Below are 11,681 nucleotides of genomic sequence, written 5' to 3'. Positions count from 1 at the left end.
GGAGTTAGACGTAACTACAGGAGAAAAATGGTATTTTGGCCTAGCTGTACTTACGAGCAATTTATCTGTAGTGCGAAGAGTGCAACTGTCGGTCTTTAGTGGAGTGATCGACAGTTAACAAATGTTGGATAATTTAATTAAAGAGTTTAATTAATTATCCGAGTATCGTTGGAGCTTCAATCTATAGGTCCATAAGGTCCCCTCTGTATCTTAACAAGGATTTAATTGAGAATTATTTTTTATATTAATTTGAAGTGTTCAAATTAATTGGGGGAATCAATTATTTATGATATAATTTAATTAATTATATATGTGATATAATTAATATAATGTATTTGATACTTTATAATATGAGTGGAATTTGAATATGATTCAAATATTAATTATATGAATGACATTCATGTAATTAAATTTAATATAAATATAATTTATATTGAAAAGAATTAAAAATCTGGATATGATCCAAATATCATTTATATGGATGAGATTCATATAAGTGGATTTAATATAAATGTGATTTATATTAAATGCCATGTATGGTTGAGAGAAAATAAAATCTATACTTTATATTGTATTTGATGCAATATAAAACTATAGACTATATGTTATATTTGATATAACATATCGTGTATATATATATATACTAAAGTAGTTATTATATATATATATATATATATTATTTTATTAATATAATTAAAATTAATAAAAAGAGAAGGAGTTACAACCTCCTCCCCCATTCTCTCAATTTAATTTACGTGGGATTCAAGAAATTGAATTAATCATCTTCTTCCTCAATTCACTCTGAGAGAATAGTTCTCTCTTGAAAAAATTAACAGCGAAGAAAAGTTCTTCTCTTCCCTCTCTTCCTCTCCATGTCCTTTCCCTCTTCCAAGGATTCAAGCAAAGCCCACACCTCTAACTTGAATCCTTTATCCCAAGAGAATACAGAGGGTTCTCGAGTGGTGGTGTCCATTCTTGAAGAAGGAGATCAGCGTGGAGAGGTAGATCAGTTCGTGATCCGTTCAAGGGAGTTCTTAAAGAAAGAGTTCTTCAAAGGTAAAGGTTTCTGAAACCCTAAGTATTCTTTTATTTAAAGCATGCTATAATTATGTAAATGCATATCTTGTTCTTGTTTTACTGTAAAACTTATTTTCAATAAAAATGGAATTTGGGACGATCTTTGCTTCCACCCAAAGGATCTTTTTCAATAAATTTCCTTCAATTGGTATCAGAGCTAGGTTGTAGGTTTCTGATTCCAAATTCCATTTGTTTTATTGAATCGTTTTACAGTAATTGTGGGTTTTATATTCTACATTCTGGTTCATGCGATGAATGATTGTAGATGTAATTTGTTGATGGGTGTTTTGGGATAGAACGCTCTATTTAAGGCTTTATTTAATTTACAAATTTGGTTTGTAAAGGCCCCTGCGTTTTGGGCATTAATGTTGCAATCGAGTATGTATTTTGTAAATTTGAGTCACTCGTGCTGTTCTAGGATGCTTCAAAGAAAAGTTGCAGAGCGTTATTTTGATGGAGAACGTCGTGTCTCTGTAGATTTTATGGGTCATTCGGTGGGCGTGAGGATGATAATGAGCAGTAGAGTGAGAACCTTCAAAAACACGACTTTTAGTATATATACCGTCAAAGTTTTTAAATTCAATTAGATGGTGGGGTTTGCTAGCGAGGATCGAGATTGAGAAAGAGCATCGGGAACGAGAATCGAGAGCGATTTTAATTGTCTAACGTGGATCGGGATCGGGGAGTAGGGACATGGAATGGGGAATGGGATCGAGAAGCATATAGTTGGGCTGCTGATCGAGATTGGGGATCAATAAAGGAAAACAGGGAATGGGATGAGAACCGAGGTTGGTACACCAGGGGGCCAATCAAGCACATCTTCAAGGACAATTGGATAATTTCCCTGTCGCTGACGTAAGTAAAATGCCAAATTTCAATAAATTCCACAATGTAGGCCACCTCACAATGAGCCATCCTTACAAAAACCCCAACCCTCGATGTTCTACTATTCACAAACATTTCTCGTTGCAAAGCCAAAACCCCCATTAAAACCCTCAACCAAAAGCTCATGTTAACCATTTCAAAGATGAAACCCTTCGTATCTTCCTCGTCTGTCTCAACCCTCTCGCCCTATTTCCCCATTACTGCTTCTCCATCCTTCTTTTCTTTGCCTTCTAAATCTACGCAATGCAAGCCTACATTCACCCATGTCTCCAATTATCTCACTTTCAAAACACCCATAATTTCGTTACCCTCAAAAGGGGTTTTTTCAACCCAGAATCGAATAGGGCAAATGAAAGCCTCTTTCTCACCACCCTCCGGCGAGATTCATGTGATTGTGGGTCCGATGTTTGCTGGGAAAACAACCACTCTTCTTCGACGGATTCAGTCCGAGAGCAGCAATGGCAGGTCTTTTATGCTGTTCTTTTGTGCTTCTGTTTGTTAATCGAATGGCTTTCGAGGGTTTAGTGTTATTTGATGTATTTTGTTCTCTATCCCTACAAATTCTCGATGTTAGAGTTATGTATATAGGTGATGAATAAGGTTTAAGCTGATATATGTTGTGGGTTTTGACCTCTTCATAGAGAATGAATTAAACGAGTGAATTGGCGAACTAAAGCAACTGATTCTTTGAAGAAAAAGCTTCAGAAAAAGAACAAAACGAAAAAAAAAAAAAAATTGAATCCCAAAGTTTCCCTTGCTCCCTTAACTCTTTTAAAAGATTATTTCATTTTCTTTAGCTTAACACACTAGAAGATAGCCTTATTAACATTAGACTTCATGGGCTTTGGTTTCTGTCTCAAAGAAGACTGCTAATATGGAAACATTGTTCCACAAAGGTTTTTCTTTTTTCCCCCTTTTTTTAGTACAACTATAGGGATGGGGGATCGAACCTCTAACTTCTAGGATGGAAGGTCATATTAATTATCGTTGAGATCGAACCGCCAACCTCTAGGATGGAAGGTCATACCAATTATCAATGAGTTAAGTTTACTTTGGCTTGTCACACCAAGTTTAGGAAGAGAAGATATCACACCAAAGGTCTGGTGACAGTTTCCTCTCAATCTATAAAATATAGGGACATTTTAGAAGTTGGTGACTTGCATTTACACCATGTTTTCTGCAAAGTATGCACCAAACCAGTCGGAATATACTATTTGAAGTTAGATCACATTGTTTGGAGTTGATACAAGAGCTCAGTGAGATTTGTGAAATAAAGGCTTAGAGAGAAGAGAACATTTTCAAGTCATGGTGACCTCCTATCTAAAATTTAATATCATACGATTTTCTTTGGCAATTAAATGTAGTAGGGACAGCCAGCCAGGTTGCTGCCTCGTGAGGATTGTTGAGGGCACTCAAGTTAGCTGGGATACTCTTGAAAAAAAAAAGTTGTGGAATTCTTGATAGATTTAATATTTCTCTGCTTTTCCTTGGTCTATGTTCAGGTTGTGGATCTTGGATTAAGTGCTCTTTCTTCATGTTAGGTTACCACCTAATAAGAACTCTCAAGAACAACAAAAACATAAAAAACACGAAAAGATAGAAATATATATTGCAATATCAAGGGCTATTCTCGCCTAAAATTCACTCGTTGAAAATGCTACTAAAATCTTCACACCTTCCTCCCTACCCCAATCCCTCTTTATAACTAAAAACTCTAACCAACTTACTAAACTAATTAGTAATGACACATCTTGTCTTCCCTATTCTGTATCTTTATATTCAAAAGAATTGTCCTACCTTCGTATATTCAATGTTAAGAAGCATCAGGCTCATGATCGATATGCTTATTGTTGATCGGAGATAAATGTAGCTATTTGGAAATTTTAGAACGTAATTACCTGGATCAGTTGGATGGAATGTATACTCTGATGTATCTTGATTGGTGTAGAATCTTCTATTTTTGGTACAATTCATAAGAACTATTCGTTTTTTCCTGTCATGTACATTCTTACAGAAGTGTAGCGATAATTAAGTCAAATAAAGACACGAGATATGGATTGGATTCTATTGTGACACATGACGGCATGAAACTGCCTTGCTGGGCATTACCAAACTTAACATCTTTCAAACAGAAATTTGGTCAAGGTGCTTATGACAAGGTATCATAATCCCACTCTTTGTGATCCAATGTAAAATTGTTTATATCGTTCTTAGACATTTCATTAATTAAATACAAATTATTCTCATCCTCGTTAAAGGTAGCAAAGTATTTAAATCTATGAGGCTAAAGATTCGGTTTCTATTTAGAATTAGCAGAGAACTGATTGAGTAGCCTTCTGAATTTTGGTGACTGACATAGTTGGAATTCCTGATTTTCCTAGTAACAAAATTGTTAATCTACTTATGATATTGGTGTGACAGCTAGATGTGATTGGAATTGATGAAGCTCAATTCTTTGACGATCTTTATGATTTCTGTCGTGAAGCTGCTGATATTGATGGCAAAACAGTTATAGTTGCTGGGCTGGATGGAGATTACTTGAGGTATTATCAAATTTACTAGCCTAGTTTTGGTTCATACTTCAAAACAATTTCAATTATTTTCTTAGAAACCGATGGCCTTTCATATGGTAAACATTCAATAGAACTTCAGATTGGTTTAACTTGAATACTCATTAGTAACTCAGTGAAAGCTTTTGTGTTGGGGTTCATACAAAAAACTGAACAGGAGAAACTTCGGTTCAGTTCTCAATATAATTCCGCTTGCTGATTCTGTAACAAAGTTAACTGCTCGATGTGAGATCTGCGGGAATCGGGCTTTCTTTACTTTAAGGAAGACAGAAGAAAAAGAGACCGAGTTGATCGGTGGTGCAGACGTGTATATGCCTGTATGTCGACAACATTACGTCAGTGGGCAAGTAGTGATAGAGACAGCAAGAACTGTAGTAGAATCACACAAGATTGAGTGTCAGACACCTGCATAGTTGTTCTTAGTATGTAGTATGTCTGCAGCATAACATACACCCCCGGAAGCGAATGTCGCAACATGTTAGTTGTCCCGACAGTTAAGTTTACCAAGGTTCGGGCGATTTTGGAACTTTGGTTAGCATAGTCCTAGGATTAGGAATATTTATTCAGAAATTTGAAGGCAAAAATGAAGAAGAGGGATAGGGGGTTGTATTGTTTTGTTTAGAAAATGGTATTGAATAGGGTGTGCTTGTATTTTCATGGCTGCTTTGATTGATTGAATGGGATTAGATTAGAGGGAAAAATGAGTCAATGTTGTATGTCATATGTATGTAACCAACAAAATTGAAAACTAATAGATTATTGGGGGAGGAGACATTCAAGTGGCAAGCATGTGTTTGCTTTGGAAGTTGTTGATCAGCCAGCTGTTGATTTATTGATTGTAATTTCCATTGACATAATACAACTACTTTTCATAATTAAAGACATCAAAGTTGTTAATAATTGAATTAGAGCAAATATTATCTTTTTAAAAATTATTAAGTCAAAATATGTTGCACTTGGCTATGGTGGATTAGCATCATAAAAATAATTTGATACTTATTAAAAATCTTAATGGAAAACAATGCTAGTTTAATTTTCCACTTACATACTCCAAAATATATTATGCTGTAATTAATTTCTTAAGATTAAGTACCCAAAAGGTAATAGGTTAGGTAATAGTAAGTTATGTTTTAATTAGATTTGTAGAAGTAATTAACATCTTTAACAAATTAATATACTTAATGAGGAAATTTTATATTTCTATTTGATAATAAATAAAGTAGAAAGAGAAATGGAATATAATAGATGGGTAGATGATGATGGAGGAAATTCCACGTCTTATCACTTCTCTTCACTCAATCTACCACAATTCAACTCAATCTAATTAAGGATTCAAGTTAATTGAAAATAAATAATAATTAAAGGTCGATTTATTATGGTATCTAAAACATAAATTTTGGATACTATAAAGTGAAAACAAAATTTTCTTTCATATTTTTAAATAAGAGATTGGACTTTATTTTAAACAATTGTTTTTATACATAGTTGTCAAAAGAAAAATGTTTGATCCTACATATACCATAAAACTATTTGAAGTTATCCATTAAATATTAGATTGACTATAAAACATTATCAATTAATTTTAAAATATTTTATGTAATTTTTTGTATAATCATTATTTTGTAATACGTTGTAGGCTAGTCGGACCAATGACAACTAGCTCTATATCACACAAGGTAGATGTCCTGAAATGCTAAAGATTATTTCCCTCCAGGGTAGGTTGCACCAACCTAACTCTATATACATAGTTTATTAAATATTGGCCTACGAGCCCATTAAACAAAGCGCTAAATCATTGTCTCGGGGAAGCCCCATCAGGAGAGAATTGCTATGTCTGATGTTTTAATTTTTGAAAAAAAAAATTGAATTTATAACATGAAATACTATATTTTTAAGCGTCTTTATATTTATTTAATATAAATCTACATTTTAAAATTAAAAATTAAAAATCTAGATATACTAATAATATAAAAATATTATTTTTAGAATTTGTAGTTTTTGGATTACAAAATCAGAAAATAATTTTTAGAAATATAATCTAAATTGAAACATAAAACGAAATCTGAATTGACAACCAAATAGACTCTCAACATCCAAATTAATATAAAATAAGAGTAACAATAAATTAAGCATCCCAATTTACGTGAAAAAATTTTCTCGCCCTCTTTTCCATTTTCTTCATATTAGTTCTTCCGACCATACTAAGGTTTTTATGAGTGTTGCAACTTAATGATTAACAACTCAATCCTTCTAGAAGTCAGCACGTTTAAATATTTAGTTTGCCATTCATTAATTTATTTGAACTTGACTTTTGTAGAAGTTTTGTAAATCATTAACATTATGTTTAGTTAAATTAATGAGTATATGTAATAGAGGTAATAAAAAGCAAAATTTGAAATGTAGGTAAAAATCAATCACCATGGACTGGCCTAGTGGTAAATAAGAGAACATCCCTTTGATAAAAGGCTAAGAGACCATGGATTCAATTTATGGTGACAACCTATTTAATATTTAAATATTATTCTACGAGTTTCTTTGACACCCAAATGTTGTAGGAACAGATAGGTAAAAGGCGATCCGTTTCCCCAAGTTCTGAGGTATAGACACAAGTAATTTAAACATATGAAATAAAGTCTTAAATGGTTATGGCACTTTTCTCGGATGTTGACGAGTTAGCTTAAGTATTTGGTGAATGAGTAATGAAATTAGAAGTTATATCACAAGCTTAGGTAACATGGAGGAAAAAAAACTGGCATAGGGTTAGGGATGTCGAAAAACGAGTTGGCTAAAGGATGTGATGAATGAATAATGAAATTTGAAGTTACATAATATCCATCATAAGGTAACATGGAGAGGAAAGATATGTATAGAAAATCTTATCTAATATATATATATACACACACCAAAACCGTGTAATATTATAATAATTAAAAATCAACCAAACCCAATTCAACAATCCAGACGTAAGCATAAAAATTCGGAAGACGAGCTTTAACATTCTTAGTAGTTTTGATTCCATTCCGGCGATTCATATACTTCATAAGTTCATTTTTCTCCCTTTCAAATGTAGGTTATGAATTAAAAATACTTCTTAGAAGGTAAGTGGTTTGGGGTATAGATCACCATGGTCTTTGGGTATTCATGGATTGGGTTGGGTTGAAAGACTTTTTAGACCTGACTTGTAAATTTTTTCAACCCAAATAACCCTTATTAAAAAATGAACCCAATCCAACTTTGGATTGGTTCGAGTTAATCGAGTATTTATTTAAAATTTTATTCTAAAAATAAGTAAAACGTAAATATGTAAAAATTGAATTTGATTATTTTCATATATTGAATTAAGATTAACCATTCAATTTCAATTTATGTAGTGAAAATTTTCTTTCTAAAGTGTAAATAAACTATTCTAAGAGTTGAAATAATAAATTATCAAAAAATATTAAAATTAAATAAAATTAAAATCAATATATGTATAAATATTTGTATTATAAATAATAAAAAAATATATTTTAAAGTTAATAATAAATTCGAGTTGGTTTGAATTATATTAGGTGAACTCATGAATCAATCCAACCCATAAAATTTTCATTTATTTGAACTCAAACACTCGTAATCTTTGTTTTCACCTATAACATCTATCTTCTATGAAACATCATCTGAAGCTTCAAATATTGGGTGTGATTCATTTAAACCTTTCAAATGTTTAATTTTGAAAATAAATCATTTTGAAAAAAAAAAGATTGAAATATTTTGTAACCACTCAATAACTTTTGAAATACTCTTAAAGTATATTTTAATTTTTGTTAAAGAGTTTAAATAAAAATGATTTGAAAAACGTTTTCTTCCCTAATCCGATCCAAACTAACCCTACCTCGGAAGAATTTTCCTCCATTGCCATTGTCCAGTGAATTCCTCCCCCTCCAATGTTCGCTTTTCTTCACTAAGGTTTAAATTTCGAAGAAGCTCAAAACTCAAAGTCTATGGGAGCAATTCCTTCATAGTAGTTATAGTAGTTATGCTGAGTAGAGACTTTAAACACCATCTGTAGAATCGGAAGTTACACGATATAATATATAAGATAGTGGATAAACATTCATTACTTATCTTAAAAGGTCGATGGCTCAATCTCCAAGCCCATAATTATTGAATTAAAAAAAAAAAAAATCATCTGCCGTATAAGATGCATATTGTTTTCAATGTCTGGCATACTTTTGTGCCTTTGTTGGAGGCTTAAGATCGAGAGATAAAGAGGTTCTAATGAAGTTCACAGCAAATATGAACATAACTTAGTGGTTAAGATATGATATCTACTCATTTCTCTAAGGTTGGAAGTTTAACCTCCTACCCAACATTTGTTGTACTAAACAAAACCAAGTACACTACTGTCACTCTCATAACCTTCTTCAATCTAGTCTGATCAAATATCTCACCAAAAATGGATTTCACCAATGAGAACCCTCAACCACTCTATTAGGAAGAAGAAAATCTAATACATGAGTACGATTTCTTCTCACTGTCAAATGATTTATTGGAGCGAAATGAGAGATGATATATAGCTGCAACAAGTAGAATCTATATCATACATTATCATGCTATCCAATGAAATTAAGCACAAAATAGTAGATTAATAGCTTAATCTCATCAGGAACTTGCAACGAAAGCTATCCTCTTGTACAAAAAGGAAAACAAACAAAACATCAAGAATCATTTCCAAATTAAACTTCACAAATCACATCATATAGAAGACAAAAAAACACATCTGAATCTTCGCTCTCCTGCAAGAAAAGGCTAGGAAAAAAAACCAGCGAGAAAGTAACAGGCAAATAAAGAAAAAAGAAAATTGGGAAACAATTTTGCTTAAACTTTCTCAAGAATTGAAAAATCTCAAAGGCTCAAACTAACAAGTAACATAATCATCACCAGATTTCCAGGCAACTTCTGCAAATAATATACCCTCCTAAATAGTTGTGTCAGTGTTATATAAAGGAATTTCTCAGTTAAAAAAAAAAGAAGAAAAACTGTTATCTAAAGGAAAAGCAACAAAGAATCTGATATCAATGATCAAAATCTACCCATTACTATGAAATGCATTACCATCTGTAGATGACAACCACATGATCTGAGCAAACAAGACTGCTTGAAGGATGAAATGCAACCATGAAAGCACAAAAGATAACATGAAAAACTACCATAGTAGTAAAATGCGCCAGAATGGTTTTTCAAGTTTAGTTTGCGTTGGGGTACTGTTCTGATACAATCATAAAGACATATTTCTCCCACTTAAAGCTGCTATTTTCTATTTTCAGGTTCTCTGCGGAAATAAACACGAGTGATGACAATGTGGCAACAAAGTATGGCACAAATGGCACAAGAGACAAGTATATGATTCATTCCTTCAAACCCCTTAATGGGTCACCTTTGTTTATCGATCAAAAGCAAAGAAATCATGTAAAGTCTTCAACTGAATGATTTAGACGAAAAATGGGCAACACAGAAAAAGTGACGATTCAATTTGCTTATTGATACAACCCGGTTGCACGTTTAATAACTGGAACATCGTAAAAATGTCCACGAACTCGAAATTCAGAAAAAACAAAGCAAAAATGATGAAGAAAAAAAAAACCCTAAAACGCACAATCTTATTTCTTATAACGAGCTACCTCGCCGTCATTGGGGAAGAATCCCATAAGCCGACCCGCCGAGTTCTGATAAGCGTACATGAAGCCTCCCATCAGGCCAATTAGACCACCGGTCACCATTGACGGGCCCCTAATCCCGGGTTTAATCCCTAAAACACAAAGACGGGATAGGAGATTTCCACATGAGCAAGGAAATGGAGGATGAAAAAAGAGAAAAGAGAAGGAAAGACAAGATTGATACCGGAAAGATAACCGACGGTGACGGAAACGCCGGTGATGGTGACGAAACGGAGGTAATCGAGAGTGTCGAAATTGCCGACGACTTTAGTGAATGGAGGGTTCCGATCTATTACTGGGTACTCTGGCTTGGTCGAGGCTGTAATATCGGTGTTCATCTTGTCTTCTCCGGAGCTGAAACTGATCTCCACCTGTTCTCTCTCTCTCGCTTGCTATGTGACTTTGCAAGAACTCGCTTGCCGACTCGTTGCGGTTGAAGACGATACGAGTGTTTAGTGGTTGCTGAGCTGACTGATGAATGGGTATTTCATGGGCTGGGCCCAATGTAGTTTATCAGCCTCGGCATGGCCCATTATAGAAATGAGAATCAAATCAATTTTGGAAATTTTTAGGCTAAATTTATAATTGAAAATTTTATTTCTTGGAGATCTTTACATGCAAAATCGTTCGTACACTAGATATTTACTTCGTTAAGAATTTTTAACTAAAGGTAGTTGTATAAATGGAAATCCGACCTAAAATAACAATATAGCAAAAGGATAAAATAATTGCATACATAACACAAAAATAGATCCATATATTATAAAAGACTAAAAAGTTCACCATTTTCGCACAATCCATCATTTTTCATGCACTTCTCCTTCCCTATTTTCTCAAATTGAAAACTATCATTGATAACAACTAATAGCAACTATCAATTGTCATCGTTGATAATTTCTATCAGTATCTATCATTGATTCATTTTCGTCAATTGAATTAACCGTAAAATATTAACCTTAAGGTTATCAATGGCTACCACTGATAGACTTCAATCACTATCCATCAGTGATTGTCAGTTTTCAAACATTAATACTTAAAAGCTATTAGTTGTTATCACCAATAGACTTTTATTAGTGGCTATCAACTTTAATTAGCTATCAATTATTATTAGCTAAGTTATTGAGGTTTAAACTACGCTCTCCACTTATGTTTTACCTTGCGTTGGTTTCTCTATTTATGATGATGATTGATTATGAATTTTTTTTATTGTCAATGGTTATAAGTGGCTATCATTAATAGACTTCTATTAGTAGTTATCAACTTTCAAAGGTTAACACTTAAAGCTATAAGGGATAGAAGTTTATCCATGAAAAGTTTATAAGTGACTATCACTAATATCCACCTAAGTCATATCACTAATATCATTGGCAAACATTATATATAAAAATAGATATATAAGAGAAGTCTATTAGTGATAGAAGTTTATCGTTGATACATCCCATATAGAAACACA

The 11,681-nt window shown here is 32.9% G+C and overlaps 2 protein-coding genes across 2 annotated transcripts; one reads left to right on the top strand and one right to left on the bottom strand.

The window, feature by feature from the left end:
• The first annotated feature begins 1,988 nt into the window (after positions 1 to 1,988).
• On the top strand, positions 1,989 to 5,318 carry LOC120082462 (thymidine kinase a-like). The gene is made up of 4 exons (XM_039037642.2): positions 1,989 to 2,427; positions 3,977 to 4,121; positions 4,384 to 4,505; positions 4,690 to 5,318. Exons 1-4 carry the CDS (start codon positions 2,087 to 2,089, stop codon positions 4,943 to 4,945), a joined length of 864 nt encoding a protein of 287 aa, XP_038893570.1. The 5' UTR covers positions 1,989 to 2,086; the 3' UTR covers positions 4,946 to 5,318.
• Positions 5,319 to 9,895: 4,577 nt separating this feature from the next.
• LOC150034457 (NADH-ubiquinone oxidoreductase) lies at positions 9,896 to 10,705 on the bottom strand. The gene is made up of 2 exons (XM_090316616.1): positions 10,413 to 10,705; positions 9,896 to 10,320 (listed from the first exon to the last, which is right to left on the bottom strand). Exons 1-2 carry the CDS (start codon positions 10,564 to 10,566, stop codon positions 10,172 to 10,174), a joined length of 303 nt encoding a protein of 100 aa, XP_090172742.1. The 5' UTR covers positions 10,567 to 10,705; the 3' UTR covers positions 9,896 to 10,171.
• Between the last annotated feature and the right edge of the window lie 976 nt (positions 10,706 to 11,681).

Source organism: Benincasa hispida, chromosome 8 (assembly GCF_027475165.1).
Source record: "Benincasa hispida cultivar pf3 chromosome 8, pf3_genome.v1.1, whole genome shotgun sequence".
NCBI classification, from domain to species: Eukaryota; Viridiplantae; Streptophyta; class Magnoliopsida; order Cucurbitales; family Cucurbitaceae; genus Benincasa; species Benincasa hispida.
This window is presented reverse-complemented; position numbering and strand designations above follow the sequence as displayed.

Bases quoted from the DNA above. Each gene is read 5' to 3' on its own strand.
- LOC120082462 (XM_039037642.2), top strand. From the start codon at position 2,087: ATGTTAACCATTTCAAAGATGAAACCCTTCGTATCTTCCTCGTCTGTC. The intron at 4,122-4,383 runs GTATCATAATCC...TTGGTGTGACAG, and splicing joins GTCAAGGTGCTTATGACAAG to CTAGATGTGATTGGAATTGA. The intron at 4,506-4,689 runs GTATTATCAAAT...AAAACTGAACAG, and splicing joins CTGGATGGAGATTACTTGAG to GAGAAACTTCGGTTCAGTTC.
- LOC150034457 (XM_090316616.1), bottom strand. From the start codon at position 10,566: ATGAACACCGATATTACAGCCTCGACCAAGCCAGAGTACCCAGTAATA. The intron at 10,321-10,412 runs GTATCAATCTTG...TTTGTGTTTTAG, and splicing joins CACCGTCGGTTATCTTTCCG to GGATTAAACCCGGGATTAGG.